Source organism: Psittacula echo, assembly GCF_963264785.1.
Source record: "Psittacula echo genome assembly, chromosome: 3".
NCBI lineage: Eukaryota > Metazoa > Chordata > Aves > Psittaciformes > Psittacidae > Psittacula > Psittacula echo.
The window spans coordinates 91,777,113-91,803,303 of NC_137736.1; the positions used below are offsets into that span (position 1 = coordinate 91,777,113).

The 26,191-nt window shown below is 36.6% G+C and overlaps 1 protein-coding gene across 1 annotated transcript in view; it reads right to left on the minus strand.

Moving 5' to 3' along the window:
• Positions 1-211: 211 nt before the first annotated feature.
• The window catches only part of TDRD3 (tudor domain containing 3), a gene marked incomplete at its 5' end in the record, with an annotated part of 104,930 nt that continues 78,950 nt past the window's right edge, over positions 212-26,191 (minus strand). Inside the window, 4 exons of the mRNA XM_080613211.1 lie at positions 212-346; positions 5,253-5,389; positions 20,002-20,127; positions 22,130-22,968. Of these exons, the coding sequence (XP_080469337.1) occupies positions 5,270-5,389; positions 20,002-20,127; positions 22,130-22,968 (1,085 nt within the window). The 3' untranslated portion in view covers positions 212-346; positions 5,253-5,269. The remainder of the gene's footprint in view (positions 347-5,252; positions 5,390-20,001; positions 20,128-22,129; positions 22,969-26,191) is intronic.

A 26,191-nucleotide genomic window follows, 5' to 3' on the forward strand; every position in this document is an offset into this window, starting at 1 on the left:
TTAGAACCAAAATCAAGTAAAAATTAATAAAAATCATGATACATTAGTATTATGTTAACTAACAATGAAGGCTCAGTAAAAAGAATACAAGGCAAAGAATAGAATAGTGCACTGTGGTTTTATTGATGGCAGCAATGACAATTTGCCTCTTTCATATGTAAAAAGTATTCAGCTTCATATAACTAAGAACTTTAAAAAAGTCTCTTGTGTTGTCAGGTCCAAATTCCTTCTGCTCACATGAGCTCTCCTTGTTCTATCCTGTTGCTTGGAAAAAGCCAGACTTTCTTCTAGAAGTCTTCAGCAAGTTGGAGCTGCCAGTGAATTTCCCCTCACCCCAAGAAGGTTTCTAAATGAGAAAAATAAAATACAGTAGATAAGCATAAAACCTCTCTGCTTTTTGTGCAACATACACTTTACTGTTATTTCATTTTCTTCCTCCAAAAGAGCAGATATCTGCTTTTCAGCACTTACAGAGATAGAAGTCTTGCAAAGAATAAATCAGAAGGCTGCACTTCAATACAATAAGTATGATTGGTTTTATACAAGGAAAGAACACTTTCTGGCAATGACTTCTCACAGAAATGCAGTTTCTCCATTGCTAAGGAAGGACTTCAATACAGACTTTATAGCAAGTGTGACAAGGTGTAGATTAATTCTGTCATGGAGCAAAGGAAGACCCAAGAAACAGATAATAACCAAGTACTCATGAGTTCACACTCTTAGGTTCTTTCAGGCCCTTCCAAAAGCTATGATCCTTCAAAACACTGATTTCTGATTACTTGTTCTCCTTCTTTTCATGACATTCTATACAGGAAGTGTAAGTTCAGGATGTATTTTTATTATTGTTAGATTCTAAATTCTTGTCTCCTGATTCTCTAGAAGTATCTTATTTTACAGACCTGTTAAAGCTTGTATTTGACTCATACCCTAAACAACGGACAGTGGGTTCAAAGGCTCTGAATGCAGTGGTCTGATAAAATTCTGAGTTAGTGTTTTCTACCTCACACTGCTAGATATTCATAAAAGATCATTTCTAGATCAACTGCAACCACAGTGAGGTGCTAATTACCCCATACTTCTGTTACTTCACATTAACATGACTACTCTATTGCCCTGTCTTCAAAATAAACACCAATTCAAGACTTCCTGCAAGTCTGTAGCAATTGTTCTTAATACCCGAAGCATAGAACAGTGCAGCAAGAAGGTCTTCAGAAGGTTTGGTTTGGAAGGGACCTTTAAAGGTCCTCTACTCCAACCTCTTCGTCCTGGTTTTATCTGGGATAGAGTGAATTTTCTTTCTGGTAGCAATGAGCAGAGACATCTTCAACTATATCAGGTTTCTCAGAGCCTCGTCCAACCTGACTTTAAATGTTTCCAGGGATGAGGCATCTACCACAATATTAAAACCCTCCAGAATGTGTCGATTTATAATATAAAATAACCATCAAGGGCTCTCTGTCTCTTTAGGGAAAAAAAAAAATTACTTTACATAATACAGAGGTACTCCCCCTCAGGAATAAAGGCTGTCATTAACCATCTGGTAAAGAGGTAAAGCATCCTTCTGTGGCAAAATTTTGTGTCAGTGGATCCCCTAATAGTTCCCCTAATAAATCATGTTTTTTTCTAACATGATATCAAAACCTTTAAATAAGAAGAATATACCATGCTCTCAAGAGCTCTAAGGAATAAAAAGGAGGAAAAAACCATAGAAACCCACTTCTAGGAACTGCCATTCATTATTCCTGAACTTTTACATGTCAAGACATTAAAGCTACACTGTTGTACAAGTCTGTGCAAGCTGAAAGCAATTTAGAAAAGGAATATGACTGATTTTCTGCCTAAGTTTAAAATCAGAGAAGAATCAGTTACATTCACCACTTATTTTTGGAAAAGCTCAATAGATTTTCATTACTGGTTTCTCTCTAATTCCACTGTCTTCATCCAGTACCTTATTAGGTCAAGTGTAATGCATTTCAAAATGCAACTGAAGTATAAGATACATAGTAGAATGAGATATACTATGGGGAGATACATACATCCACCACAGTATCACAATTGCCACCTCCTCACATCACTTTGCTATCAAACAAAGCAAATAATGTCAGCTACACTGGACTCTACATGAGCTTCAAGAAGCAAATCTAGCAGGTGAAAGCCTGTCTGTACAACACAGAAAAAGTTGTTCTCTACAATATTTTTATCTCCAAGAAGACTTGCAAGAGATTGTTCTCAAACAGGAAGAATTTTTGACACTGTCCAGAGATAACTGCAGATGCCACACTCCTGAGTAGAAAAGAACAAGCTGTTCCATTTTCCAAATGTTCACTAGAACACAGTGGCAGAGGAAAAAAATCCCTATTATGAATTCTAGAAAAAACAAAGGGTTGTTTCGACTGAACTAATACAGCTTAAGTAGCATCATCCAACCTTTATGTAGAAGATACATCTTGCCTCTTTATTTTCTTTTTCTACCTAAGTGATCCCAGTGTTTCAAGAATCTAAGACCAACTGAGTATCTTGATAACTTCTTTTTGGTGCTTACATCAAATAGCTGTTACATTATTTTATGGTGAAATGTAGCTGAGTTTAATACTGGAAATCTTCCAAATACAAACCTAAACCTGATAAAGCAGTTAATTAAAACAGCTAGATTTAGCAAATCATGTTAATATCAAATATGCAAATGTTCTAATCTACTACATTTTAGCCAGTTAGAGATACTAACTCCACTTAATTAAAGTTCAAGACAAATCAGTTATAGCAGCCAAAGAAGATGGCAGTGAATGTTTTGATGTAGAGGGATGAGTCTTCCTGTCAAGCAGTAACTTGTATCTTCTTATAATGTTTATAAGTGTTTATAGTGACATCTATTTAAGGTATGTATAACTCTTACAATATTTGCTATTTGTATTGTAGAAATTATGTACATAATATTCTAACAGTTAGGCTTACAAAAGTAACCAAAATTTACTAGGGTTAAGCTGCCACTGATTGTACACTGACCTGGGTTAATAAATTCAGATTTGGATGACAAATTGGCACTATCTAAATTGAGCAGATGTTAAATCAAACAGTCCTGGGCCAAAAGAGGACAGAGAAAATACCTTGTTTCATCAACTGAGGCAAAGACTTTTAAATCATGATGGAAAAAAAAAAAAAAAGATATATCTGGAAGGACTTTACATAAAAGATGTACTTTTTAAAGCAAAGTAGTTGCCGAAAAAATATATTTAGCTGCATGACACATTTTGCAACATATATCTTCTTTCCCCACCCCTTTACTTGGAGAACACAGAAGTATTTGAACTGGGGCAAGGGAAGGGCTGTAACTATGTATTTTTTTTACTGTTTTGATACCAAGGATGCTGTTAGAATCTTCAAAGCAAGGTATAAAAACACCTGCAAGGAACAACCACCTAAGCCTTAGAAAGGTTGATCCTTACTTGCCAACAATTTATTCACTCTTCTTGAGATACAGTAGTTACCATTGCTCTCTCTGGATGTCTGCTTCCCCCTCCCCATCATCTGACCAAAGCTAAATATAATTTTCCAGATTTATACTGTAAAATTAAGAGAAATGCCAAAAATATTATCTAAAGACAAAAAATACCCTCTCTCAGTGCACTGAGCACATTTCATTCGGCTGATCACACTGACACTCCTCTGAGCCAGCTGAGCTGGTTTAGAACTCAGCTCAGGGCATATGCCAGAATTATTTCTGCATAAATTACCAGATGACATGTTTATTGATAGTGATTGATACACATACTTAAAATAGAAAATTGAATGATACAGGCAAAAATAGCATAATTATCACCTTGGCTAGAGCCAAGAATAAATTTTGCTCATAGGTTGCCAGTACTCTCCCGAATGAAAAAGGTATTTTCGCACGATCAGAAAGTAAAATCATACATTATTGTACCTCAGAAATACCAAAGCTGCAGAGATCAGCAGCACCTATTAAACCTACTGACCATGGAGGACTGGAGCAAGGAAAGGAACTAAAAAGAGCTTCCTAGAAAATAAACTGGCTAGTAGAAAAAAGTCAGATTCAAGACAAAGCCACAGTGTCAATGTACATCAAATAGCATGTGGCTTTACAAAGCTCACTTAATTCAGGATTGAAAATTAAGGATTTAGAAGATCCCCAAGTAAAATGAAAGCAGGACAGCATATTTGATTTCTTTAGTAAAAGAATTACAACTGTTTTATCTGGCTGGCCTTTTTACATTTCTGAATGTGCAAGTGTGGTGTATTTTTTGAGGATGATATATAATCCCTTAATTTCTGCTAATTAAAAGAGCATAGGTGCAGATATACCCTTAAGACTCAGAGCACAGCAAATATTCTTAGGCCTTGTACCTCCCCATTCAGTGACGAGCTCACAGATAATAGGTTTTAGTGTTGCTCATTCTCCTTCCCTCCCTAAGTGAAAAAATAGAAAGAATATTTACTCACATAAATGGTTCATAAAAAGCAGAGTATGGGACCTTGGACAGACAGTACTAAGTTCAGTAGGGACTGCAGACACTTATTTCAGAGAAAAAGCTGATCTAATGTAAGTGAATGAGATGCTACTGCTCTCAGGTGAAAAAGTATCAAGTAAAAAGCTTGCTCAGATGACTTCAGTCCTTACATAAAGCAAAGTTTAAAAGCTATTTAATGAAGTGTTTCTACTGCCTTCCCTCTCCCCACAGCTATATCAAGCCTCTTCCTACAGCCACAACATCCCGAGAAATACAGATATCCAACTTGTAAGTAAACCAATATCCCTAAAAAAATTTAGAAGCAATATGCCAAACGTATCTTTCATGTAGGTGACTGCAGTAAGTGTTTTTTTAAACTAAAAAGATAGAACCATAAAACTTTCACTTAAATGGTAAGACACTGACTTAATATCTATAGTTCTTCGTAGGTGTAGCTCCATATAAACAGATTTCCACTATTAAAACAAAGTAGGTCATACATGTGCTGTTTCTTAATACTTTTTTTAAAGTGATGAACAAGGTGTTTCTAAGAATTTTAAGTTGTCTATTTGCTTGTAGAACAGTGATTACAGTAATTTATTTCTTAAAAATACTTATCACTTGCAACCCAATACTGATGGTTCTTATACAACCAACTACTGGCAAAGTTGTAGAAAGTTCTCTCACAAACTTCACAAAGACTGAAGGACACTTTAGTACAGAACAATCCATATCTACTTTTCTTGAAATTCAAACTCGTAAATAAAATAGCAATATCGTATTTACCTTTTATTTCTTATTAATCAGTTTCTAGCTCTTGGAGGTTGATAAAATTGTTGAGTAGGTCGTGCGGACCGTCTTGGCTGACCGTCACCTCCTCTGCGGAATTCTAGAGTTTGCTCATATGTTTCTTCTTCATCCTCCTGCAGGTATACAGCATTGTTTTAAATGGATGAGTAGGAAAACACATTATACATAAGTAGGCATATACATACACACAACACAGACACACACATATACATGTATCAATGAATTTGTATCAATGAATTCACGCATGCATAGCAACTGCGGCTTCTATGCAGATGACCACTCAACAAAATAACAGCAATAATGGGAGAGGGTTTTTCTAACTGAGGAAAGCTAACAAAAACAAGATAGAGAATCTCAAAACTCAATCCCCAGGGCAGCAGCAGAAGTTATTAAGTATTTGCAGAAAAAAACCCAAAAGCATATATATTAAAGCAAAATTATTTTCCAAAAGTCATACAGGTAACAAGCTCAAGAAGCGAGATAACCTTGATAACCTGCCAGAGCAAGAGAAACATCAGCTTTTGGGAGTTTAGAAATGTGCGTGGAATGAAATATAAGAATTGGGAAATGGAAATACAAGGAAAAGCATCTGACAATATGCAGGCTAAAAACACAGATCTGAAACAGTGGATAAAAATCTGTGCTGCAGTAATAAGGAAAAAAGCCTCCAAGTATAGTGGACAGGAATTTAAATATGAATTTGCTATGTGAAGCAATAATAAATATAACCTCTGAATGATGAGGGGAGACATAATTACATATATGCAATAGTGCCTTCACTCCTAGGCATTTCAACACCAGAAAGGTATTGACAAATTATACGGAATTCAGAGGAAAAAAGCAACAACAAAAATCATCAAGAGATTAAAATAGCTACATATTTACATTGGTCAAGAAATACTGAAAGGAAAAACATTCATCTGATGGAACATTCGAGTGTGGTACACATTAAAGAAGAACAACTTGAAGAGCATTAGAGTTGATAATGAAGAGAAATAGAAGATAAAATTATAGGCTGAAAAAATAAAAGAAGTTTGTGAACCTGAGTATGACTGTCAAATGGTGTCTCAGGGAAACAGTTATAATTTCATTTCTCTTAATATTCTAACACTGCACTGTAGCAGACACCAGGTCTAGAGGGAACATGCTGTGAGAAATCCTCTTTACGAAAAAGTACTGAGTATATAACTCTTAATTCCCTTTCATTCACAAAATAGGAACATACATGAACACAAACCAAGAATGTTGAATGATTCATTAAAAGTTTATCAAAAATTTCAATACTCAGGAACTGTTTTAGAGCACAGCACACATATAACAAAGAGTAAGCAAATCACAGCAATAAAATATATCACTGTAAGAGACACGAAAGGAAATCTACAGCCTAACTTTCTGTTGTAAAAAGTCAGCTCTCACTCAAGAAACATATCTTTCTGAATTAGATTGAGTATCAATAAACATACAGTTTTAAAAATAACAGTTACAGACAACCACATTCCTTATAGTAAGGTCTTCTATTTAGGCATGTCTGTGGTCATAACTGTATTTCCAGAACAACAGATTAAGCCCCACTACAGAAAGTCTGCAATAGCTGTAGAAGAAAACATATTTTCAACACAATTTACTACAGCTTAATTGACTTTTATCTTTTAGTTTCACTGTAGCCAAAGGCTGAGAACCATGGAGTCCTGCCATGAAACTTATTTTCTCACTGTATCTCATTTACTGCTCGCGGCACTATCAATTCCCTCATATAAAAAAGTTCAGAGACATTGATTACCCAAAAGGAAGAAACAAAAATAGAAAAGGCTGATCCCTTCTCTCAAGTAACAGGACAAGAGGTAGCAGCTTCAAGCTGCACCAGGAGAGGTTTACATTGGATATTAGGAACAAATTCTTTACCAAAAGGCATTGGAACAGGCTTCCCAGGGAAGTGGTGGAATCACCATCCCTGGGAGTGTACAAAACCCATGTAGATGAGGCCCTCAGTGACATGGTTTAGTGGTGGTCTTGGCAGTCCTGGGGTAACAGCTGGACTTGATGATGTTAAAACCCTTTTCCAACCTAGTTGATTCTATGATTCTATGTCTAACTAAAAAAAAACCCCACACCGTTTGCAATACCACTAGTCCTAGTACAAAGCCTCAACTTCATATATGAAGTAAAATCCCATCACTGACAACACAAGCTGTACTGGCAAGAAAATACTAAAAAGTAAGCTAGGTGACTGAAGTGATCTAAATACCTCCAGCTCTTTCAGTATACTGCAGGAAACATGAACAGCTGAAAACAGTTCCATATTATTTGCCAAAAAAGTAAAGATGCAATTGCAAGTGTTCTTAAAATTCTTTGCCAAAGCTTCACTCTAACATAAAAGAGTTCACTCTTCAAGAATAAATTGATGAACTTTCATGGCATATACACGACTGAAAATACAGCAATGCATACGAGACTGTAGCAAATTCGACATGAAACTTTTCTTTGTAAACTTGGTAGTCACAAAAACACAAATTAATTAGTTTAGTGCATCCCATCTCACCCATAATAGCCATCCTCTGAGGATAAGTATATCACAGTAAGTTTCTAGAGCAGCAAATCTTCATTAAATCTCAATGTTAATGTTGATCCTTTGAATTCAGTAAAATCAAATTAAAACTAGAATTTGTCTTACACATATCTATTTTCATGCCGTTGTCTTTACACATAGAATTGAAAAGCTTCAGATGCATGCCTTTCCAATTCAAGTATTTTTATTACAATAAGCAAGAGCGAAATGTGAAATAATTTCTTGAGGCTTGGAATGAAATGAAGGTGAGCAATGCAGCAAATGATAATAAGAATGAATGAGCAACAGACACCTTTCAACTGTTCACTCATTCCTCCCTCTGCACAGCGACACCCCTCCCAGTCTTGTTGAGGGCTGCCATCTTTACATTAGATGACAGATCGTCATTTGTTTTTTGGGCCTTACCTATTCACATTTCATCCTAATTGGATCTAACATTCTGCAAAATAACAATTTGCCAAGCTGCGTCTTTATTAAATTTGTTTCTTGTTTTCAAGTAAATGCATTTCTTTTCCTCCACCAGTTCTTGGCCACTGACCCTCAACCCATTCACCACAGCTCATCTTTCATTCTATTTCTATTGTGGTTTTTTTTGCTGATTTTTTCTTGGGTTCATCTTTATCTCAATATACATTAAAATCTCTCCATCCCACGCTCAAAGCTGCCATCCCTCTTCTGGAATAGCATCCACCCTTCATAGACAAAACTTAAAATGTTCACTTCCTTTATTTTTCTTCCACTTCTTCAATGTAAAAACTTGAACTCCCCCTATTTCATTCATTATAACTCTGTAGTCAATTAGGTCACGCATCTTGCCACCAACTCTATTTTTCCATTCTTCCCTGCTGTTTGCTTTCGATTTATCACTTGCTTGTGACTCACTGCAAATTGTTCCATTTCCTACTTCCTTATCCATGTAAGATCTACATTACATTTTATAAAGCAAAGGTGGCCACAAATCTCTCAGTGCATTTTCATTCTCCTTCTATTACCAGTAGAGGTTTTATATCAGTACACTACTCCAAAAATGTATATATTTTATTATCTCCATCCTTCAGAGCTTATTATTCATTATTTATCTAATATTCCAGGATCCAGGACTGAGTTTTCTAGTACTTGCACAATGCCTACTCTAGGGCTGCGTATCCCAAGATGAAATGATGCCACTAAGCACAACTACAAAAGATAACAAAACCTGGCAGATCCATAGGGAAGGTTTACAAAGCAAACAATGAAAAGCACAAAGAAACTATTGCAGTAACAGGTTGGAATGACACAAGAGAGAGGGTGGAGGATGTCAGCCTTCCTTTGGTATTTAAAAAAAGATTGTAAACAGGGAAGCAGCAATCATTGGGAATTTCAGCTTCTCTTCAAAATTTTGCCATAAAAAGCTGCTGTGACTTTTGCTATTTTCATTCTATTACACAAGACAGACAAGAACTGAACAAATGGAAAATGGGAATGTACGTACACTCAGTGCTTTTATTCTGAACCCATATATTTCAAACAGCCTGTACCACCACCATACTTTACCAGCTGAGCTTAGTGAACTTCAGTCCAGCCAAGTGACTACCAACACACTTTTACATTAAAAAAACAAAAATCAATGGATTTCATAGCTGCAGAATAAAGCTCTGTTAAAATACTTTAACAACCAATTTACTCTTAAAATTAACAATATTAGAGCAGAGTAAATTTCATTAAAAGCTTTCTCATAGAAGTCTTGCAATTGAAATTCATTCAGTGCATTCAAAATAACCATTTAGAAATTAGTTGGGTTTTTTTAAATGCAGCCCTTGAAGTGAATACTTTTTGTATCACTTCTGAGAATACTGAATAGGTGGATGACAGTAAAAAGCAAGACATAAGATACACGTTACCCAAATGTTTTACTCAATGTTCTGCTCATATTTAGGATGCAGCTGCAAGTCACAGCTGAGCAGCTCCGAGTTTGCCACCTACAAACTAGTTACATCTGTCTGTTCCTGCCTGTAAACAGAAAATCCTGCTCTATTCACCAGGCCCTTCTGCTAAGGCTTTTTAGTTACGGCTCTCTGTGAGCCATTAGGGGATGAGCACCAGAGTCTGCACAAAAACGCATAAAAGAGTAACGTGGGGCCAGGGACCATGGGACAAAGAAGAGACAGAACACAAAGAAAGAAGGCATTTTCCATTTCAGTAGTGTCAAACCACTGTTTCAGTTTAAGCTGCAGTTTTAACTACAGCCACATACTCAATGCATGGAAAAATTGCTGGACTCAGTACAAAGAGCACTTGCTTCCTTGCAAAATGAACTTTTCTTTCATATGCATTTCAACTCCCATTTCCCAGTCCAGATTTAATGCCTCTTTGTGTTGCCCAGTATGCTGGCAACAGCTGTCTCCTGTTGTTCACAAATCAAGCGACCTCTTGTTTTCCTGGTTAAATTTCTTTCTCAAAATTTACTTCTTTTGCCTAATCCCCCAGTGTTGATCTCCTTGAGTACTTTAATCTTTGGGGTTTTTTGCAGTTTCTACTTACCTGTGCTTGTGTCAATCAAAAATGGACTGTAAGATTTTCCAGAAGTATCAAAAAAACAAGAAACCAAACAGAAGCCCCAACTGTACTACAAACATACTGAAAAATTCGTGTTTCCTATGAAAAGCTAAACTTAAAATTTATATTGCAATTTATTACATATCCATATTTATATAAAAAAAAAATCACTGGCTGAATTGCCTACAGTAGTCCCTTCATTTTTTACTTTATCTGAACACCTAAATACTCTTAAAACACTATAATAACTAACAGTGAACACAGTATTTTGTGAACAGTGGTGTTTTCATTAAATAAAAGTACACATTTTTAAGTTATATGTTCTTGGAGTGGCTTTAGGGCATATTTTCAAAACCTGCTATTAAATAAGGTGTGAAAATTCCAAGTAAAATAGGAATTACCACTAATGCAGATTTTTTAAGGAACTTAACCAAGTACTGACTTAGTGACAAAAGCATTTTTGAAGTGCCTGTTACAGAACCATTCAGCATATTTGCTCTTGACCAATTTTCTTTGCAAATTATGCTTGTTACTTAAAATATCAGTTCCACTCACAGAGTAATCTTCTCAGAGAGTAGTCTTTGTGAGCCTGAGGATGCTCACAGGTTTTTGTCACAGCACATAACACATATATATTAAACTGAGCCTATGGCCATACCAATTTCTGAGTTAAATTATGGGTGAGAAGGACAAGTGGGATCCAAGATTATACGCTAGACCTGCAGGGAGCTGACTCCTCACTGCTCTCAGATACTTAATATCAACTGTCTGATAAGGGAGTGAGGGTAGCATTAAATTTTTAGGAAAATATACTTTTAGGATGCTCACACATGTCATGTAAGACACTGCAGTAGTTATCACTGATGACTAAAAATACATGTAACTAATTATAAATATATCAATCAAAAATGTTCCTTTAAATAAATGCTGTCAGGTAGTAATTATATGATAAAGGTGAGGGGGTTTTAATTAATCTTTTAATATACCATTTAGAATGGTATATTTAGATACATAATTATTACTGTTACTTAACTCTTGCCTAGATCTTTTGCAGTGTATCTGCACCCTACAATTATGTTTTTTGTAACTAAGGAATCAGCTATATGACAAATTAAATTTACAAGCTACTTCTGATAATTCATTGAAACAAACTTGCTATAATATCATAAACCCCCTAAAAAAACACCCCAAACAACAACCCCCCCCAAACATACACAAGCAATATTTTTCCTTTACTTATACTTAGAAAAAGGAACTGATTCTTATGAGGGTATGTCTGTCTCTACCAAGCACACATCGGCCGCAAATAAGTATATTCTTAACTATAGTATGTAAAACTAGGTGGCATGGAGCTACACCATAATATCTGTTGTTTTTTCATTCTCAAAATAAAAATGTCAAGATAAGCCTTCCCTAGGCAGTTTTCTTTAGCATCAGAAATAAAATAATAATCTCTTTTATGTTGACTTTCAATAACCAAACATCAGAGGTCAAATAATTTTACATTTTCTTGGCCAGGACATGGACCTGTTGGAGCAAGTCCAGAGGAGGGCCACAGATATGATGGGCTGAAGAACCTCTCCTATGGAGCCAGGCTGAGAGAGTTGGGCTTGTTCAGCCTGGAGAAGAGAAGGCTCAGGAGGCACCTTAGATCAGCCTTCCAGTCCCTGAAGGGGGCCTGCAAGAAATATGGAAAAGGACTCTTTACAAGGGAATGGCTTTAAACTGAGAAAGGGTAGATTTAGATTAGGTATCAGGGAAAAATTCTTCACTGTGAGGGTGATCAGGCACTGGAACAGGGTGCCCAGAGAAGTTGTGCATGCTCCATCTCTGGAAGTGCTTAAGGCCAGGTTGGACGGGGCCTTGAGCAATTTGATCTAGCGGAAGGTGTCCCTGTTCATGGCAGCGGAGTTAGAACTAGAACATCTTAACAGTTCCTTCCAACCCAAACCATTCTGTGATTCTATGAATTAGATTTAGCTCACTTTTCCCTCTGCTAAAAATGTAAGTTATGACAACAGCTGATGAGCTTCAGAAACAGCCAATTTTTAAATCGTTAAGACAATATACATCCTGAGTTTTGAGTGAAGCAATAAACATTAGATACCAAGTGACAGAAAATTTGTAGATTCTTCAGAAAAAAAAGAAGCATGAAATGAAAATAGATGGATGGACTAAGAAAAGAATTACATACTTAAATCTGAGACCATTACAACCAGCACAACAGTTAACTTGGAATCAGACATTTTTGTACTTCATTGCTATTCTTCAGCTCTGAAAACAGTATTCTTTTGTTTTCTAAATAGACCACATTCACAATTACATTTCCATGAAACTAGGATAATGTTAAGCCTGGGGCATGATTATCCCACAGACATTTTGCTAGCTTATTTATTCCCCTTAAGGGTATTGCACAGGTTATTGATACAGTCATTCCCTGTGGCACATACTAATATAAATATGCAACCCTTCTTGTGAGGTTTGTGCTTGAAACAATCATAGTCTCCTGCAAGTTGTCACTATATTGTCAATACAGAAAAAATACTCAATTTCAAAAGTTCCTTAGAAATACTTAAGCCATTCACACCACATTCCTTCTGTCAGTAAAAGCTTATTCAAACTGAGTAGTATCAGTATCAAACTACAAATATTTCAAGGTTTCTTTCCAATAGTTTCTAAAAGAAAAGAAGTGAGATCTGCTATATAAATAACATGCAGCCACAGAACACATTGAGTTTTCTCAATTCAGCAAGAAGAAAGCCACAAACTAAAAGTGGAAATGTTTTCAACAAAGCAAAGTTAACAACATGAAATCAGTTAACAGTAACCACTGTAAGGAGTTATGTACCATAAGGAATAATGTTACTATGAGGAGTAATTGTGCCAGTTTTCAGAAAAAGCCACAATGTTAAGGGTCCATCTCCATCGCCTCTCCCACATACAACTGTCAGCCCTTCCCTCTCCCAAACATTTCCTTTTTTGTTGTTTTTTAATTGATAAAATATTCATCCAGTTTTTCAGAACCTCAGGTTGAAGGAAGATGTCCACAGACTTAGGAAATAAAAAATAATTCAGTATTTAGTTTCTGTGCACTTGGTGCACTCATAAGCAAAACCATACAGTTACATATGGGGGGCCATGGGGAAGTGTTTGCTGCATTGCTGGACTTCTTGGATGTAATCAGAAAACTCTGCCAACAAAACCTTCAGAAATAAAACACTAAGTGATATTACGATAAATTATCTAATGCTTGCTGTTAGGGCATGGAACCACTACCAAAACATAAACAGGGAAGTACCGAGTGATGTTAGGTGAAACAGAATGCACTGCGCACACACTCAACTCATGACAAAGTTTGCCATACAAATCCCCAAAGTCACACACAAGTGTACATCCAGTAAACAAATGCCTGTGTGATTTCACTTGTGAATGACCAACTGCTCAAAATAGAACTAGAAAGTAAAAAACATGCAAAAGGTCAATCAGCCAAGGTCAATGGTAAGAGGTTCAGCAAGACAAAGTGCTGGGTCCTGCACCTGGGTCACGACAACCCTATGCAATGCTATAGGCTTAGGGCAGAGTGGCTGGAAAGCTGCTCAGTGGAAAAGGACCTGGGGGTGCTGATTGATGGCCACGGAAAATGAGCCAGCTTGTGCCTAGGCAGCCAAAAAGACCAACAGCATCCTGGCCTGTATCAGAAATAGTATGGCCAGCAAGGCCAGGAAAGTGATTGCCTTCCTCTACTCAGCACTGGTGAGGCTGCACCTCTAATACAGTCTCACTCAAAATAAACAACCTAAGGAGCCCATATGCAGTCTCCAAATAATGGATTACCATTGTATGCAACTACATTTAATAACAAGGGGGTGGGAAGAAGGAGAACAGTGCAATGCTCTAAGTAGCCTGCTTTAACTGTCACAACTTGTTTCAATAACTACAAGCTCCAGGAAGAATGTGTCCTTAATCTGATTGGTACAGCTGGCAACCATTTGCAATGGTATTTCATAGTCTGAGGAAATGCTCAAGTGGAAGACTGAAACATATTCTGTGATGCTTAACGATACAGACAAATAATCGAAAACCATTGTTTTATGCCCACTTAGTATAAAGTACCTCCTCTCAACTGAGAGTTGCCTGCTTTCAGTTTATTAAAAAGTAAAATGCAGTTCCTTTAATCACCCTTAAGTGCCAGTTACTACATTTCAGCTAAGGGCCAGTAACTTTCATAGAACATTTAAGTTGTCATCATCTGTCTACATTCCAAGATGGACACCCCAAGCTAAGGTCTGAAAAACTATGTAGTTTCTCAGAGGACGGAGTTGCTAAAGAAAAATACCTAGTAGTAGTTTACCAGATAAATGCTTTCCACAATGCTTGTCTCTAAATCCTGCCTCTAACAAAAAAGGCTGGGAAAACAAATGAATCATACAAAGAATTACCCTTACAGAACCTGAATATTAATTCTGTATAAAGGCACATACGACAGTGCTCTGCGAAAGATGTGATGGAATTTAAAGGGAATGTTTCCAGTAAGTAAATAGCTCTCTTTAGTGAGAAATTTAAAAAGTTTAGGATAGACTATGAAAAGTAATTTTTCGGCCTGGCAGGACAGAGGCAACTGAAATCACCACGTATTGGTGAGATGAAAAATGAGGCACAAAATCTACAGTGTTTTACTAAAGCAGGAAGATAGCCTTTTGTGGAAACTTGATCTACACTAGTAACTTTTGAGGTTAAAATTAATTAATAAATATGCACCACCACTCAGGAAGGAGGTTAGTCCAAAATACTCAGCCTTCATTTAGTTAATTTAATCAGTGAGTAATTATGAACTGTAAAATTATTCTATAAATTTTCCTAACAGTACAGAAGCAACAGAACTGAAGACATCAAATTCTTGCCTGATGCAACTCTTTAGGGACTTGTTTTCTACAGCAATCTCAGAACTGCTCAAGTACACCATACAGTTCTCTTAACACTCTTGTTTTCAGTATAGTCAATGAAGACAGAAGCTACATAAGAGATCCAACCAAGACACACTGATCTACTGCACCTACTTAATTATTCAATAGGAAAGACTTCTTGCTTGATATGAAAGACCATAGTATGATGCTAAGGCCATCCAGGTCGAACAGCCAAAAAGAAATGGCTTACTTCAAGTAAGTATTTGCCTGTGGTAAATCAAGACACTGGAATGGGTTCAAAACATTCATAAAACAGTCAGGCAGAAGTCTTCTCTAGCTTAAAGAGACAGCTGTAATCCTTTACATTTACTGGTTTTCATTAGTGCTCTTTACATTGCTGGAGAGAATTTCAAACACCTTCAGAAAACTCATGGGAGTTTACTTCTTCATGTACCTGAAACGGGACAGGCATATAAGAAAACCCTGAATTATAGTTCAATTTAAGATAACTCAACACCTGTAAAAGCTCTTAAAGCACTGTGAGGTACAAGACAAAACTTTACCAAGTTTGATCTCTCAACTGTCTGCTGGTATGAATTAACTGTAATCCAAAACCCTTTGCTATTTTCTTGTGTCAGCTCATTTCTGAATGGAGGAATGAGCTGAGGAAAGCTGCAGAGTGGATATGCAGTCTCCACAGAATAAATTATAGAAACACTATGATTACGTATAATACTTACACCTTAATAATAATTTTTGCCTTCTTGCCTCTTTAGGCATAAAAAACAGTACAAGACATAGGAAGAGGAAACTAACCTGAAATAAAAACTTCATATTAGTATTTTTAAATAAATTAAAGATCTAGCTTGTTTTGAAAGCAAGCAGAATAAGGCCATAACACGCACAGGTGGAAAAGCTTCACCATTTCCTTACATTACACTAGTGTAATCTTACATATTTTACAAGAAAAACTAAGCAGTTTTTGTATCTACAATGACTTTTCAGTGATTTTCCACTGGCATTAAAATGTTTTCATTAAGTGTCCCCTGCTACACAGACAAAAACAGAAAGATACAGTATTGTAGTGTTACATACAAGATTCTTAGAAGAACCCTAAAACAGTGGAAAACAAATGTAATTTTATTACTAAAAATATTTATCAACTACATACCTAAAACACAGTTTGCAAGCACTAAGAAAAAAAAAAAAAAAAGCCCAAACAACAATTTTAGTGTTATTTCATATATTTATATGGGTATTGTATGTGATTATTGAAAAAAACCCTCGCCACTAGCTTGTTGATCTACTTATGTAAAACACAGCATTATCTTCTATACTTGCAGTCATCAAAGAAATAAATAGCAGCATCCTAGGTGTCAGAGTAACTGAAAACTTACAAGGACTGACTCAGGCATCTGAGTCACTGTATATTGACTGTATAGTGATGGACAGTATACAGTCAATTATCAAGAAGGCTTAAGATCACCTAGTAACAATTTTTCCATTAAAGTGGAAAGCACAATGTATCCTGAGAACATCCAGAAAATTCAATCTACAGTCAAAAGTCCAGAGGAGAGCCACGAGGATGATCAGGGGACTGGAGCACCTCCCATATGAAGAGAGACTGAGAAAGTTGGGGCTGTTCAGCCTGGAGAAGAGAAGGCTGCGTGGAGACCTCGTAGCAGCCTTTCAGTATCTGAAGGGGGCCTACAACGATGCTGGAAAGGGACACTTCATTAGAGACTGTAGTGACAGGACAAGGGGGAATGGGTTTAAACTTAAACAGAGGATGTTTATGTTAGATACAAGGAAGAAGTTCTTTACTGTGAGGGTGGTGAGGTCCTGGAACAGGATGCTCAAAGAAGTGGTAAATGCTTCATCCCTGGCAGTGTTCAACGCCAGATTGGACAGAGCCTTGGGCAACATGGTCTAGTGTGTGGTGTCCCTGTCCACGGTAGGAGTGAGAACTGGATGATCTTAAGGTCCTTTCCAACCCTATCCATTTTATGATTCTATGAAAACAAAACAAAACAAAACCAACAAAACCACAACCAAACCCACAAAACTTGTACCAATGTAGCGCAGTTGATTATTAGAGAGACAGGAGGAACAGAGAACAGAATGTTAACTAGCAGGGGTGAAGAAAAAAGTAAATTATAATAAACCTACTAACAATGTAAATAGTAAATTAATGATAATTATTTTTGAGAATTATAAAGGTTGCCAAAAGTAGACCAGAAGCTCAGGTGCTTAAACAATTGGTCGTGTCATCAAAATAAAGTCACTGTGATATTTTGTCTTCTTTTTCAAATTACTAGGTAAGAAACTTTCTTTTTCTTTTTTCTTCCTCCCAGTGTAGATTTTCACCAGTTTATATTTGTTGGCAGGAAAAATAAAAAAATAATTCCACATGAGTACCGAAAAGTGTGTTGGAGAAAACAGTAAGGAATCATCAATTCTAACACATAGATTAAATTTATGCCTTTAAGTCAATTCACTAAATCTTTCCTTAATATCAACAACTCTTTCAAAAAGGAGTCTGAAAAACTGGCAGTATTTGGACATCAGAACTCATATACAGTATATATCTACATTAGTAACAGGTCTTCAGTACAGACAGGTAAGAAAGACTATCTGGAAGTTACCTGGAAGGTCTGAAATTAAACTTAATATAACACTTCTAATAAAACAAGGTCATCGATGCTGATAACATTGAACAGTGAAAGAAAAGTAATTACTGCAGTCAGTTTAAAATCTGTTTAGCTCTCTTGAAGAAGAAATATCACAAAGTTGCTTAAATCTTACAACAAAGGATTAAGTATTAAGCAGCATGAGAACTTCATTTTGTATTTGCGTGTGCTATCTAGATTTACATACTAATATGAACACTGAGACAAAGAAAAGTGACCAGCAGTGCTCAGCTTAAAAGACAAACCCGAGCATCAGAGCACGACTCCAGTGGGCAATTAAGAACTGCAAATGCGTAATAAGGATGAGGATTACCATTCAAATACAGAGAAGTGAAGACTAAGGTCCTGATCAACTTTCTCCTGCAAAATTCCTACAGCTGCAAGAATCTTTTAGCAACAAAACAGTAAAACCTTGGAAAGAAAACATAAAAATGCTGTTTACTGTGAAGATGTTGGTTCTTCCTATATAGTGATCTAAATTCAGATGTTTGGGTTTACACTATTCACCTAGGCTCCCCTGAGAAAGGTATCCTTTATTTCTGAATGGACTGAAAGGTCCTTGCAAAGTCCTTATGTCTGCCCAGTAACAACTGAGGAAGCCTCAATGACTAGGTCAGGATGCAGCACAATGTTAGAACTATGCTACTTCAGCAGCAGAATCCCCTATCCATACATTGTTCCACCATGTTACGTCATCTTTAACAAACTAGCTCTGAAAAGAAACCAAACCAGCCTGGGGGAAATAAAAACTGGTCCCTCTCATTTGACTGATGCTGTGTCTACATGACTGACAATCCAGCATGGGAGGAGAGGGAAGAGGAAGACAATGTGGTCAGAGATAGACCAAAGAGACAGGAAGAATGGCCACTGCTTCAGGCTAGCACCTCAGTACTAGATCAACTTCTTATTAACACCCAGCCAAGTTCTTAATACCATGAGAACCAAGTTTCAGAGGGCTGAAGTAAAATAAAAGCCACTCCTCAAGATTGTAATCCAAAGCACGAAGAAAAGGCTGATTATTAACCCAGAAAAAGGATCAAAATAAGTACAATCATACAGTAAGAAACTAGCACCCTACAGCTCAAAAAAAAAAAAAACCAAAAAAAAACCCCTGCAAATTTTGATAAGACACAGCAATGGACCAGTTGGGAAGAGCTTTCAAATATCTTTTTAAGTACAAAAAAGACGTCTCAGAGGCCATAACGACATCTGAGAGCTACAGGCAACAAGGCAGGTTAAAAGACCACTGGCAGTAGTTGACTGTTCAGCCTCTGCAACAGTAGTAATATGGCCATACGACCCAGAAGTGAGAAATTAAAATAAGCACAGTAAACCCACCATTAAGGGATCAATATTATACAAATACTTTTTGTGCAGCTGTTTATGGCAAGAGTGAACAGCAAAGAATTGTGCACTCCTGATATATTTTTTTTAAATCAAAATGCACCTCTATTTCCATGACATTCAAAAATAAAGCCTTCTGAAATTTCCAACTTCCATAAGGCTAATACATTCTGAATCTCATAAAATAGACTGAGGCACACACCTCCAACACAGCATCTGGCAACAAAGAAATCACAGAAATAAAAATAAAATCATGATACAAAATAAATTGATATGGACATCTGCTTTTAGCCATATGCACATATGTAGCAAAAACTGTCACAGAATATATTTTAAAACACTGTTTCCTTACACTTACAGAACAACATACAATATACATGAAATAAAACAGAAAACTGTGTTAAAAGTAACACAATTTAGAGAGCAAATATGTATAGAACTGTTTGGCTGACAGGTCAATTACTCAATACACTTGAAATGTATTTTACAAAAAGAATACCACATGATAGCACATTTTATGAAGTTCCATATAGACAACTAAAAGTTGAGATTCTGTCTATTTACTTAACTGTTTTCCACACATGCAATTGGCACTCCTTGCATGAGTAGGCATTAGTTCTGCAGGGTTACATATTTTGTACAGACTGCGTAGTTTGTATCTTTTAATACAATTTGTTATCACATACCCATGTGTCTGCATGAACAGGCCTGATGTTGCTGAGAAGCACCTCTTCATAATTTCCATAATCACAGAATTTAACAACTGCAGTTGTCCCAGAAGAATGGAGAGCTTCAATTTCTGCCCGGTAGAACTTAAAAAGAGAAATTTTCAAAGGTCATAAAATACTACCTGGAATACCACAAACAGCTTAACAACTGCCTTTTAATACATACATATGTTTGTGTGTGTGTGTATATGTATACACACACACATATATATATACACATATGTATAAAATATGTACATATATTTAGTCTTAGTATTATATTTTGAGTAATATTTGTACTAGTTATTAAACTAGTACTAGTTATTAAATTTTGACATGGCAGACTGCACGGACATCATAGAATATATTTAGAATACTTATTGAGAAAATATGCAATTTATCAAAGTAGACTGAACAGTTAAAAGCCCTGCTTTCATTTCTCTGAAAGCAGAACAAATTCATCACTAACAAATGCTACTGCACACAGGGAAGTGTTACTGTAAGACTTTTTCTTAAAAATACACTCATCACCAAGTGTCTATCAGCCATATAAACTGTGCATGCTAACATACACCTATTTTAACACATAATGAAATAGGATAAAAATAAAAAACTGCCCCTTCAGAGTCCTTTTTCTAAACACAAAACTTGATTTTTTTGATATTTATACAAACACAGATCAGCTTTCTTGACGATATTCAATCACTTTTATGCTACTGAACACAAAGAAATCACTGCCTCCTAATAAGGTTAAGTTCAGTACTGTACTTCATCATCATATTTCAAAGTTGTCCTAGATAGGAGCAGCAGCATTTATTATAACTACCAAAAAAATGATAACCCTTAAAAGCCCCCTCTTCGAATGTGATGAGTACTTTTCAGGTAACAGTCCGGCATTACCTTATATCTATACTTATATATTCATGTTTTCCAGCATTTCCAAACCTCATCTCATAGTAATGCAAATGTACTTCTGAAAATAGGAAACAATTCCACAATATGCCATTATATTTCACACTAATCCATCCACCCAAGCTACATATTCCTATTTTAGAGAACCAATACACTGTATATTGCCACTAACAAAAATTCTGCTTGTCTTATCATTTCCTTTAGTCACACAGACAAAAGACACATAAAGTCCTGCTGCTGAGCTAACACTGTCTACTCCCTATAAAATGGACAACCTTCCCCCAAAACATTAAATAAATAACCAAAAAGACAGAAAATGGTGTGAATAAAGCCTATTTAAAGAACAATAGCATTTAAGAGTTCTCAGGTTATCAGAAAGGGTCAAAAACTGAAGAAACTACCCAAGAAGAGAACAGATTATCCTGAACAGATAACAAACCAAAGGAAAAATAACATCAAACTTTTTCAGCAAAGGAAAAGATGAAAGAAAATGGGTCTTGCTGCAAAAGACATCTTATTAACAGGAAAAACAGCTGAAGAGGAAGTATTTAAACTTTTAAAAATCAGGAAAACAAAGCTACCATGCAGCATAACTCATTTGTTCCAGAAATCCTTCAGCTATTTAATACATTTATTATCACAGTCCACTAATGATAACAAAAAATAAGCCTGTTGCTGTTTCTTTTGTGTAATGATTGAAATAAGAGGGGGGTTTTTTGTTTGTTTTTTTAACAAGCCCTTTGCTGCAGACTCTGGTCTTGCCTTGCACTAGTACAGATTGCACACTAACTTATTCTAGAAAAAGGCATTGCACATCTACCATTACAGACTACTCTAGATGGCACAGAAACTTGTTCATTGTTCCCTGGGAATGAATATGGGCACCTAGATCCGTACTCATTCCCCCAGATTTTCATTCCTTAAGTCAAATGCTCCCGTTAGAAACTTAGTCACCCTAAATTCCACCTGAATGAAAGAAACAATGACCTTCAAGATGACTTAATTTATGCACTTACAGTTTCATGCAATGAATGTTACAAATCTCCTAAATAGAATTTAAAAATAGAACAAGAAACTAGCAAAAAAGCACACTACACACCTATGAACAAAGCCCATGCCTTTGTGCTAGCATTCTAAATATTCGCATGTATGTAAGAGCGCAATTTGAGGTACTTCTCATTTTGCAAAGGCATACCTTGTTGTCTTCCCAATAAAGAGCCAAACATTCGTCCCCTGGTCTCCAGCTTTTCCCATACTCCACATGAATCGATGGTTCTAATATTCTCTCTGGTTTGATAGGCCCAGATCTCCTTTTGGGACCAGTGTTGTAATACAACATTTTATCATCAAAAGATGGGATTGTAGTGGGTCCTGATGACTTGATAGGTCCTACTCGTCTACCTTTCTGATGATGCTCAGTATCTCCATTTGGTACAGCATTAAAATTATCAGTTCTACCAGGATTTTGGTAATCATTATTAACACCAAAATGTTGCTCACTTCTTACCATAAAGGCTTCGCTACTTATTGTTCGTGCCTTCCTATCACAAAAATTTTCTGAATTGTGTATTTGGTTTTCCCTTTTGCCCCGTTTCTGGTTATTGTTGTCTGTAGTATCTTGAGCAGCAGAGTTCTCCTTGAATTCTGTGAAAGACACCCCTTTTCGTACTCTGTTTTGCATATTGTTATCCCTTTTTTTGAATGTAGTATCACTCTGGTGAGTAGCTATGGGATAACTCAAATCCTTAGGCCTATCATTTCTAGGATAATGTCTGTCACTTTTGTTTCTTTCATCTGTCCAATGTTCTAAAGAGCTGTGTCTTTCAGGACCTCTGTTTCTTGGTAACCCACCACTTTCCAAAGCCTGCCTTGAATTTTGAACATCCCTTTGAAAACGAGGGGGTTTCTCATTCCTTGGCTGCCTCATGTCATTGCGAGAAATGTGTCTTGAATGATTCTCTTTGATGCCATTCTGTTCTGTGTTCATAACTTTGTGCTGAACTTGATGTGGTGCCTGAAACGGCAATTTTGGTTCTACAAAGAAAAAAATTAATTATTAACATCTTTGACACAAACATATTTTGGAAATAGTGTTTCAGATCCTAAGTGATAAAGCAACAGTATTATTTAGAAAAAGTATGAAGTATTTACCTTTGTGACACAGAAATGGAATGGTACATGGAAAATTTAGCAGAGACATTTGAACTGTAATTCCTAGTTACTGGAAAACAGACACTACTCTGGGCTGTACTTAGAACAGAACCACCTACCAATATGAGAAAAGCTGCGCATACATTTCCAGGAAGTTACTTATTTCTCCCTATGGACATCGATAGCTCACTTGAATAAAAGCCTTTTAAGACAGAAAAATATAATTGCAACATGGTGAAAGGAAGAGGGAGGAAAATGAGGAGAAAAAAGGAATATCTGCACTGAAACTTTCTGTAAAAATAACTTGTTAAAAGCTATTCAGCATAAAAGATAAAGGCAAGAAATAAAAGTGGTAAAATAAACACAGCTGACAAAACATAGATAACAGGAATAGTAAGACCAGACCTCAAGAGACCCAGATGAATGAGCTGTAACATGAACTATTCAAGCATTACCTTCAAGATATTCAACCAGAACTCTAGCTGATGAGAAGAAAAACAAGATTATCACGGATTTCATAGGAAAGCAAACTTGCTAAGGGATGCTAGGAAGAGGGGAATTGTGGGGGTATGTGAAACTTTTTATGGAATTCTTTGGGGATTTTTAGGCAAACATGGAATTTTTAATGCAATGTCTAGGTGAAGAGCCAAAGGAAGGGAAAGAGCAAGATGAATCCAAGAGGAATAAGCATGAGGAAATAAAGGAGGATTAAACAAGACAGTTGCAAGTAAGCAAACCCCTGGTCAATACACTTGCCAGGCCAACACCAGCATGTGATCACTGTACTCTTGTCTTTTCTCCTTATTAAATTCTGTTTCTAAATATCTTCTCTGTGATTAAGTTATCTATTGTGTGTGAGGGGACATGTTTTAAATGGGCTGGTGAACTCGAGACAGGATAGCTGCTAAGTGGATAGCTGCTAAGTGGTCCAAAAAAGACCTGGCAGTTGAATACTGGAAAGACCGTGGGTCTGAAGGCCAACTACCTGAGAGAGACCACAGGAGTGGGCTCAGATACTGGGCAGACCTATGTAAATATGCTTATGTAATCCTGCTGCAAATTTTCAGGTTAGCCAGCACAATGAACAAAAGGTGTCTGAGGTGGGTACCAGAGGTAAATAGGGGCCATGAGAGACCCATGTATGTTCATGTGGGTGGCTGGGTATCAGATCTGCTAGCAGACTTACAACCTGATTGAAAAGGAAAGCATAAACCTATTAGAGGGATTCATGTTTATATCATAGAATGGTTTGGGTTGGAAAGGACCTTAAAGCTCATCTAGTTCCAATCCCCCTGCATTGGCAGGGACACCTTCCATTGGACCAGGTTTCTCAAAGCCCTATCCAACCTTTCCTTGAACACTTCCACAAGGGACAGGGCATCCACAACTGCTTGGAGCATCCTGTTCCAGCGCCTCACCACTGATCTTTAAGTTCCCTTCCAACTCAAACTGCTCTGATTCTACGATGTTACTGTGCAAAACCAAAACAAAATAGAAAACAAAGCTCACAGATCACACTGGTGATATGACTGGTTTACCTCAAGCATTAACTGTTAAGTTGGAGGACAGAAATTCAAATCTGAAAGCACAGAAATATCCTGTCCCTTTGGGGATCTCTGGGGCTGGGTCCCTAAGAGTTTGGGAGTGTATCCTTCTACTTGCAATAAATGCTCCCTTTCCACTGAAGCCCTGTTCTTCTGAAGGACATCTGCATGAAGATTTAATGGACAGTACAAAAACCTCTGCCAAAGGCAATTGTTTGCAAACCCTCCTACACAGTCAGTACACCTCTGGTTGCCATTTATCTCCTGCAGATAACACTGGCAATAGAGAATTATAAGGGTAACTGCTACTAAATTAGGTGAGAAGCTCAGATAAAGAGTGTGTAGAGGCCAAGAGTCCATGTGATACTGACATTACACAGCATCACTCAAACCACCACAAGAGTATGGACTGTAGTTATAGGCTGCATATTTGAAGAAGAAAACTGACAAACAAGTTGGCTGAGAAAAGAGAAAAAGCAGCCTGGGAAAAGTCTTTGATGAGCAGCTTGAAAAGCTCTGGGTCAATGCTCTAACCAAAAACATTGTTTTGTTTCTCACAGCCTACCCCATGTAATAACAAATACATAAGTAATGATTAACAATCTGATCTTTGCTTGAATCTTTCAAAGGTGTAGATGCCTGACAAGAGCTTTTGTGGCTTTGGCTCCTGAGTAGATGGAAACACCAGCCTGTTCTCAGTTCCAAAGAACTGAAGAGAGAGGAAGTGTCTGGAACACGCCTGGTTCTCAGCATTTTGTCCATTATTTCTTAATTCTATAGTCAGAGCTCTTGGCACTGTTTTCTTCTCCCTGATAATCCTTGTGTCTACTTATTCAAGCTGGCAAGAATGGATGAACCGTTCCTCATAACAAAAGAAAAATAAGAAGATGATTAATGGAAAAATCTTTTGTGTTCAGTAGCAGGAATAATCCAAGTGCAGGCAAAGGCAGACAGTTGACAGCAATTTTGCTTACTACGTCTGTTATCTCTCACTGCCAGCAGGTTTTTTTTTGCCAACCAAAACCTCAAACTACCTAATTTCACAGAAATATTTTCACATGTGTCACCAGCCACTCACAGTTAGAAATAAGTATAAAAGTATGAGTTTGTGTTAGTTCTTTGCATTTCATTTAAACCGAGTATGGTGAGTATATGCCATGTTTTACAATCAAAGAACTAGTGGATTATGGGAGATGGTTATTTAATGCTTTTGACAGCTAGAATTACTTAATATTTCATCAGCTGTGAAAAAAGGAGATGAAACAACTTGCTTTCTAATAGCTGATTTGTACTTCTTGAAACTAATAAATACATAAACAAACATTAAAAAAAAATCCCCAAAAGTTTAGCATGCTGTCTTGTCTCTAAAAAAGGAACAGAAGTACCTCCCGAACAAAACACAAAAGGTATTTAAATTCATACATGTTTTTTCTACTTGGTCTAAATCCAACCACAAAAAGGTACCAAATCAGAGCTAACAAGTTGAACAACTGTTCTGGGTTCCTGTTCACAAACAGAACCATCTGCCCTGGTTACTGCAAATCCAGAAGTGAATTTACAAA